Source organism: Aythya marila (genome assembly GCF_965140915.1).
Source record: "Aythya marila genome assembly, contig: HAP1_HAP1_SCAFFOLD_174, whole genome shotgun sequence".
NCBI lineage: Eukaryota > Metazoa > Chordata > Aves > Anseriformes > Anatidae > Aythya > Aythya marila.
This window is the reverse complement of record NW_028136870.1, coordinates 197,507-206,000: the sequence shown is the minus strand read 5'-3', so window position 1 is coordinate 206,000 and position 8,494 is coordinate 197,507. Positions and strand designations below refer to the sequence as shown.

Below are 8,494 nucleotides of genomic sequence, written 5' to 3'. Positions count from 1 at the left end.
CTGCCCTGCTGTGTCCATGTGGAAAATGAGGAGTTTGGTCAAAGGCTCATCACTGCTGAGACAGAGAGTGGGTGGTGGGCAATTGTGTTGGTCAGTCCATCTCGGCACCTGGATGGGCTTCAATGTGCAGACGGATCTTCCCAAGTGACCTGTGCAGGGACAGGATGAAGAGAGGAGCACTTTGGCAGAAGAGGCGTTTGCTCCCTCTGTACTGCTGGGAGAGGCTGGGTGGGATAGGAAAGCAAATGGAAATGCAGACGGTGCTCTGCTGAGCATGGCTAGTTAAAGAGCCCGACTATTGGGTTGGGATGTCTCCAAACTGCCTCGAAGCAGGGGAAAATTTTGCCAGCTGTTACTGGGGCATTCTCCTTTGGGAAGCCCTGGCAGTGCTCCTCGTGCTTTCTCCAGTGGAGTGTCTTTATCTTCCAGGCAACGTTAGCGGTGCCCGAAGCAGAGCACAAGTCTACCGGGTAAGAGCGCTTTCTTGACATCGAAGTTTTCCCGGGGATTTGGCTCAGCCAGCTGTGTGCTATTTTTGCACTCCCTTGCCTTGTTTTCAGGGCTCCCGACCTTTACCTAGGGTAGTGGAAAGGAGCCTTTTGTAAACCAGAGTAAGGGAAAAGGGGCTGAGGGGGTTGGGGAAGGGGGGAGGTAGAAGGCCCATGGGAACCCTTTCCTCCGATGGGCTGCTGCTGCACAAGATCTGCTTTCACTTTGCTTCCAGGACCTCACTGGTTTGGCGTGACCAGAAGAGGCAGGAGCTCCAGGAGAAGGAAGCCCATGTGTCTGCTACAATGGAACAGTTTGTGCAGGCAGTGAGCAAGGTTCTGGAAGATAATCGCATCCAAGGGGAGAAGAGAGAGGTAAAGGTGCTGGGGGCGAGCCAGAGAGCTCAGTGCCCTCGGAGGGGTTCCTCCTGCTGGTTCCTCTTGGCCCTTTTCGGTGGTAGCTCTGTCCTTGTGCTGCCTGCCCCACACCTGACTGCCAGGGCTCAGTTTTGCTTGCACTCTGAGCAGCACTGTGAACTTCTCCCTGGGCTGGGTGTCCAGCCAGGCACCTGCTGGGCTTGGCTCAGCTTTGGAGGCCCTTCCTAGAAACTTGCAGGTCAGTCCCATCCTCCGGCCCAGCTGGAAGGGGGCCTCTGCATGCAGCAGCTGGCTCAGGGCATGACTCCATCTCCAGGCTGCTCTGGAGAGTACACAGGGTGGGGAACATGGCTCTCAGGCAGAACCTGAAGGCGGTCTGTGCTTTGGCTCTGGACACTGGTGGCCTTTTCCAGGCTTCACGTGGTTCATCTGGGAATGCTCACAGTCTGGCACCTTTTCTGACAGGTCTTGCCTTGGGTTTTCTGACACGGAGCCCTTCCTTAGCTCTCTGCTAGGAGTCTGCTCATGCAGAACTGCTGTGTGTTTGTGCTCACTGCTGTATCTCCATTCCTTTTTTTTTTATTATTATTTTTCCCCAGAACATTCTGCACTTCACAACGAACGCATTTGAAAAGGCGCTTAAAATCTACACCTGGATGCCTGACTGGGCCCTGAAATCCTTAGGTATGTAGACAGAGTTCAGCTGGTGTCTGACTCTCCCCAAAGCAACAAGCTCTGCATTCAGCGTGAGAAACACATCATAATTCACTGCTTCTGCTAATCTCCTGCCTGTCCTGGTGAACTTCTTCCCATATTCATTTCAGGTGCCACAATTGATGTGCAGAGGACTTCCAAGAGTTATGGCGGGAAAGACGCAAAGAAGTGGTGGATTTTTCCACTCTTTTCTTTTGCAAAACATCCAGAGACCATATTGCAGGTATTGTAAGAGAAATTGTGACAGCTGGTTTACTTTCTTGCTTTCTGGTTGGGAGACCATGCGTTTCTAGTGTGGGTGGGAGTTCTGTGAGTGTGCTGAGCCATGGAAGCTGCAAGAGATGTTTTCTGGGCCCCCAGCACTGATCTGGTCAACCAAATCAGCCCGAAGAATGCCTGAAATGGTCCTCACAGGTCCAGCTCAGTTTTTGAAGGTTGATGGAGTGACATACATGTACATTAGGAACACCGCCCTGCCTCTGCCTTTCAGAAAGCCTCTCAGGCCTCTGCCTTTGAGAAAGCAGAACTGGATTGCGAAAGGCAATTGAGCCTAGGCACTCTCAAAACTTGTGCATCTTCACCTTCTGTTCATAGCCTAGCGTTTACCTGTGAGCTGAATTGCGACCTATAGAGAAGGCAAGGTCTGTGGCTCCTTGCTGAACAGCCAGATCTGTTGGCCCTCTGACTGCCTTGCCACTGACGGTCACTGGCTTTCTCGTTGCAGCCCAGTATCTCCCCAGGCGACTGCTGGGCCTTCCAAGGATCTCAGGGACACGTCGTCATTCGGTTGCCGGTGAAAATCTGGCCAGCAGCTTTTACCATCTGGCATATCTCCAGGACAGTCTCTCCTTCCGGAGAAGTCAGCAGCGCCCCCAGAGAGTTTGCTGTCTCTGTAAGTCTCTGCCTGGCACTTCTTTTTGGGAGGCCCTGGCCGCAAGGAAAAGCAGCGCCAGAAAGCGTGGTGTGTTCCCTCAGGTATCTGAGGATTGGTTGCTGCAGAGCACCGCATCCTATCGAGGGGCACTGGAGACACTTGAGCATTGTTAGACACGCCTGGAACCTTCTTCTGTGGTTCACAGACAAGGATCTGGGAGCAATTGCTCCAAGTGCCCTGACTTGGGTTCACTCTCACTTGCACTAGAATACTGCTAGAGCCAAGGAAGGTGGGAAAGGGTTCCCAGCTTTGGCCTCAGCATATTCTTTTTCTGATGGCCTGCTTGAGACTGACCTGCCCCCATCATCTCTTGTCTTTGAGGGAGTGGATGAGGACAAAACGGAAACGTTCCTTGGGCTATTCGCCTACAGCGTGGATGGAATGATTGCTCAGACCTTCCATGTGCAGGTATGGCAAGTGCGTGTGGGCAGGATGGCAGGGAGGAAGGACGGGTTGTCTGCTAGTCTCTGGAAGAGAGGGTTCAGATGATCACCCAAGCCACCCTCTGCTCTCCCATGTGGCTGCCTCCTGCTGGCAGGATGAGGTGCTTAGCCCACCTTTGGAAGTGCTTTCCTTTTCTTTCTGGTAAAGCAGAAAAAGCAGCAGTGGGAAGGGGCTCTGGAAGGGAATTAGTCCCCTTTAGGGCGAGGAGGAAGAACTGGGGGTGGGAGGGGAGATTGCAGACATCTGTCTCCATCAGCAAGACTGTCCCAGTGTCCCAAGGCAGCATAGGCAGCAGAGCAACTTGGGTTTCCATAGCTCCCCTCAGCAAGCCTCTGAGGCCAGGGCTTTGCTGTCTAGGCACAGAGGGTGCCTCTATGGCCCTGGTGAGAAAGGGCCTTCTGATTTCCCTTGCTTCCTCCTCTGTCGGGGCTGCCATTTGGTCTGCAGCAAGGGGAGTGCTGGCAAAGAGAGCTACATGGTTGTGCTGCAGTTCTTCCCACATGAGTAATGATGCTTCCCCTTGTTTTCTTTACAGAAGGAGCCTCCCAAAACGTTCCGCCATATCAGATTGGAGGTGCGAAGCAACTGGGGAAACCCAGAATACACCTGCATCTATCGAGTGCAGGTTCATGGGCAGATAGAAAAGCCACAAGAATTTCTTAAACACGAATAATAACGTTAGAAAGATGTGGCAGCTCAGTTTCATGTGTTTCAGCCAACCCTGAGGGTGGTCCCTGAAGCAGTGCACTGGGTTTACGTGACAAGGCGTTGGTAGCCGGAGGGGGCTGCAGGGGTGTTCTGAGTTTTAAATTCGGTGTCGCTGCCATTCTGCAGCCACCCCCTGACAGTATAAAAGCAGTCCCTAGGGAGGGCCATGACCCAGGAATGCTGCAAACAGGACGCCCAAATGGGATAGGCTTGGCAGTTAGCACAGGCAGTTTGCGTGGGGCTGAGAGGAGCATGGGGAGTATCCTCTCCTCCCTTTCCCACCTCCCTTTCTCTTCCTCCCCTCTCCTCTGGGAACTCTGCCTCTTACAACTTAGAATTTTAGCAAGGAAGCTACCACAGGGAGTTCTAACGAGCCTGCTAGTTTGCCATGGTTGGACCCCAGCAGAAGGCTGTTGTCAAGAAAAATGAATGGAGACCCAGACAGAGGTCCCACGCAAACATGTGAGTGCCCAGGGCTCGGGCTGCAGCGAGTGCCAGAGCCTGGCCCCTGCAGTGCAGGGCAGCAGATGCGACCAGATGAATGATTTACTCAGCCTTGTGGCTGACCTGAAGGAAGAGGTGGGGAGGCTGAGGAGCGTTAGGGAGAGTGAGACGGAGATAGATTGGTGGAGCCCGTCCCTAGCAGCCCTGAGGCTTAGGCAGCCAGCAGAGGCTCCGTGAGAAGCACATCACCCCCTACTGCCTTGTGAGCAGCTAATAGGAGGGGACCAGCTGGCAGACATTGCTCCTGCCACAGAGAACCCCCTCTCTTTCCTTCCCTTCTCCTCATCTCCCCCGTAACACCATCATAGAAGACAGCCTCTTCTCAGAGGCCTGTGGGGACAGGACAAGAGGCAACGGCCACAAAATGGAGCCCAGGCAGTTCCGCACCAACGGGCGGAAGAAATTCTTCCCAGAGAGGTCTCTTGCGTCAGCCGCGTCCAATGGGCGCCCGCGGCGGCCGGAGGGGCGGGAAGAGCGAGCCAATGGGAGAGGGAGAAGGGGGCGCGCGGCCCACCCGCCCGGCGGTCACGCGCCCCGCGGTGGGTCACGTGGGGGGGGGATGCAACGGCTGGAAACAGGGCGCGCTCTGCCCCGCCCCGCCTTAAAGGGCCTCAGCGAGGCCGTGCGCATGCGCAGAGGCGCTGCTCCGCCTCTGATGGGGCCGGGGTTTTGCTTAATCGCGTTAATGATTTATAAATAAAGCTATCGTTTTTAGGGAAGCCAGGAAGGGGAGGACTCTTAATCTCGTTTAAATGGATGTTGCTGAGTGTCTTTGCTTAGTACCGTGCAAATGAGGAGCCTCGGGGCCCCTCGCAGAGGGTGTTTCCTGGCAAGAATGGGGAATCTGCCTCAAAAGCAAAAAAAAACCCAAAGCTGTCTGAAAAGACCGACTGAGTGGGTCGGACAAGAGCCAAGGAGCAGCTGAGTCTGTACAAAGGCAGGGGGTGATGACGAGGAGTCATCAGCCTTCATCCCCACGGCCCCCAGCAGCAGGCACTGCGCAGGCAATTGGGAGTTTATGCAAAGGACTCCTTGGAGCTCATTTTAATACAAAGCGGGGACTGGTTATGCATATGTGTGTTATAAGTTGCCCCCTTAATTAATTTTCAGAGAGCACTGCATTAATAATAGAAAGGAATTTATTGAGAAAGCAACAGCAAGCAAAACAGCGCTGGGCGGCCGGGGAGTCTCGGCTCTGCCAACGGCGCGCACCTCACCCCCACCAGGGTCCCTTCTTATAGCTTGGTAATTCCGGGATTACGCAGCACATCCTGGTATATTCTGCGACTGCGCGCACTGTTGCTAGGGGGTCGTCTCTGTCCCTCTGGTGGTCGTGAAGATGAAGGCCGTAGTCTTCCTCAGCGTTGTGGTTCAACTTCTTTTTTTATTTGGTCATGTTGGCCCAGCGTGAGACAGGAAGGCAGGATGTTGATACACTAGGTTAGCAACTTACCAGGAGATGGTTCCATGAGCTTTGCAGCAGTGTCTTTGAACAAAAGAGGCAACTGAGATGCAGAAGGAGAGAAGGGGAGGGGGTTCTCTTTTTGTTACATTAAGCAAAAGAATTTTCATAGTGTCTAGCCAAGTATTATACATCTTACTTGCAACAGCTTTTGCAACTCCTGCTCCTCAAACGGAACTCCTTGTTTTATAATACAAAAGGCAATGAACAAACATTTATTGTGTATTACAATCCCTCCTTTTTCTTTAAGTTACTCATTTTGTTCATTGAATCTCTGCAATGCCTGGCTACTAAGAACTAATGTTTCCTTGATTCCTTTGTTGGTACTTATTGGCTCGTATTTGGCATGTATGAGCATTAGACGTGCCGCTTCTAAACATCCCTTTACAATCGCAATCAATTTATTAAAAATACATGGTCCAAAAGTTAGTGCTATTATTAAAAACAACAAAGGTCCTGCTATGGTTGATAATAAAGTAGTAAGCCAAGGTGAATAATTAAACCAAGATTCGTAAAAGCTCTGTCGGGCTTCATTCTCCCGTTTCCTTTTTTCCAACCCTTCCCTGGGTCTTGCCATTGTATCTCTTACCACTCCAGTGTGATCAGCATATACAGCATTCCTCTTTCAGGGCTGCACACAGCCTGTCCTGTTGTAAAAAAAAATACCAAATCTAATCCCCTACGATTTTGTAACACTACCTCTGAAAGTGACCTGATAGATTTTCCAGGGCCGAGATGGATTATTCAATTTGGGTCAGGTCCTCGTCCACAGCAATGCGTAAGGAAGTAAATTCTTGATTTTGTTTAACCAATGAGGCTACCCTGGTCCCCACTCCAGCTCCTCCCAGGATTATTAGGGTGGCCAAAGTTAGAGCCGTGAATGGTTCCCGTCTTTCCAGATGATAACTTGCCACTGTGTGCTGGGTATACATACAATCCTCAGGGTGGTATAGAATCCTTGGTATAATTATCACCTGTATACAAAAATCAGGAGACGCATTGAAGAGTTTTAGTGATAGACAAGGAGTTACGCCCACTGACAAACAAACCCACCTAGCGTTGTTGGCTGGGATTAGCCACTCGGTTGATTGTTTTCCATTCTCCATGATATTATGTTGCGAAGCACGGACGAAAGCACGACAGACACCAGCAGAGTCAGATCATGCTTCACCATTTTATTGCCCGAATAGTCCAACTTTTATAGTGAATTTTACAGGGGTGGACAGTGTTTCACACAAGATTATTGGTCAAAAGCACTCAGACAAACCGTTAAGAAAATAACACCACCTGCAAGAAAAGAACCCCCCTTTTGATTAGAAGTTAGGAAAACAACCCCCTTTGTGCTTTACGGCCATGTAGGCCTAGTCCTTGAGGCCAGCTGCTGATAACAATATTTTCTGAGTTCCTTAATTGGGTGATGTGGGAGTCATTGCCGTGGGAGCTTCTCACAGTTACTCTGGCAGCCTGGTTTGCTCAGCTACAGCAGGCCCTGAGATTTCTAAGGCCTACCCTGGTTGCTTAAAGCAAGCTTAGATCGAACAATTATGCCAATTCCCAACAATTCCCCCGTTTTCTTTTAGTACAGGCAGTACTTGGTTTTACAGTAGGTGTCAAATATACAATATAACACAACTATATAACTTAACCCTAATAATACTATAATTACTGTAAGCATTTAATGGTAACACAATCTAATAGAAAGTAACACAATTTAATAGTGACACACTTAAACCTAATCCCCCTTTGACTAATCCCAGTAACCATCTGTGCATTGTTTCAAACAAATCAGTGAACTATTGATTAAAAGGATTGATATCATATTGAATCTTTCTAATAAATCTTTTGATAATTTTTGCCGGCCTGCACTATGGTAACAATAACCTGTACTAAGGCTATATTCCAGAATCCTGCACTTTGGCAATGACAACCTGTATTATGGTTATATTCCGGAATCCTGCACTAAGGCAACAATAACCGGTACTAGGGCCATATTCCGGAATCCTGCACTATGGCAATAACCTGCACTATGGCAAACCTGCACTAAGGCAATAACCTGCACTGTGGCAAACCTGCACTATGGCAATAACCTGCACTATGGCAAAAGCGCGCTCTTATTCACATAGTACAATCACACATACAGAGCACAATCGCACACCCAGAGGCCTCTGGCACATCTCACTCTCAATCATACCACAAGAACATAATTTAGAATGATAAGCAAACAAACAAGTATTTTCTCTCATTGTGTTCCTCGTGAAATGACTTGCAACACTTTGTTTTAAAACCTTACTCTTACACAAATACTTTCAACACAAAATACCTGGACATTTAAGAATAACACACACAATTATTAACACTCCAGTTAGTATCCCTCCAGCAGCTGAAAACATACTGTTTGTCTGCAGCTTCAGGAGATCTTTGTCTGCTCCTGCGGTGAGCAGCTGAGAGTGGAGTCCCCTCCGAACAAAACGCTCAGGGTGCACCTAGGGGCGTCCACACCACAGCCGATCCCCACAGCCAAGCAGTTGTTACGTGCGGCTGCAGATGCCACTCCAGGCACTAAAATTGCCAATGCCGCTCTAGCTGCAACCCCACACAATTCAACATTATCATTGCAATCCGGTGCAAGCAATGCCCATTTATGTCTGGTGATCTCACGCAACTGTAACAAGCTAGGAGCAAATACAATGAGTTTATCTAAGTAACATGGACATCTGATAGCATTTGCAGCAATACCTTGCCAGGCCCTATCACCACAAATCAGAAAAGCATCAGGAGGTAAGGCCAAAGCTGTACAATTGTTCCAAACACTGTAGTTGTTACCGCTTGTCTCCATGCTATAAACCCCTAAACCCTGCTTAG

At 49.9% G+C, this 8,494-nt stretch overlaps 1 protein-coding gene across 1 annotated transcript; it reads left to right on the top strand.

Moving 5' to 3' along the window:
* Positions 1-662: 662 nt before the first annotated feature.
* Positions 663-3,631, top strand: LOC309891401 (sperm-associated antigen 4 protein-like; the record flags this gene model as incomplete). The annotated part of the gene is made up of 6 exons (XM_082785768.1): positions 663-863; positions 1,466-1,550; positions 1,691-1,803; positions 2,305-2,472; positions 2,836-2,922; positions 3,494-3,631. The coding sequence occupies 6 exons, from the start codon at positions 663-665 to the stop codon at positions 3,629-3,631; spliced, it is 792 nt and encodes a 263-aa protein (XP_082641894.1).
* Positions 3,632-8,494: the final 4,863 nt, after the last annotated feature.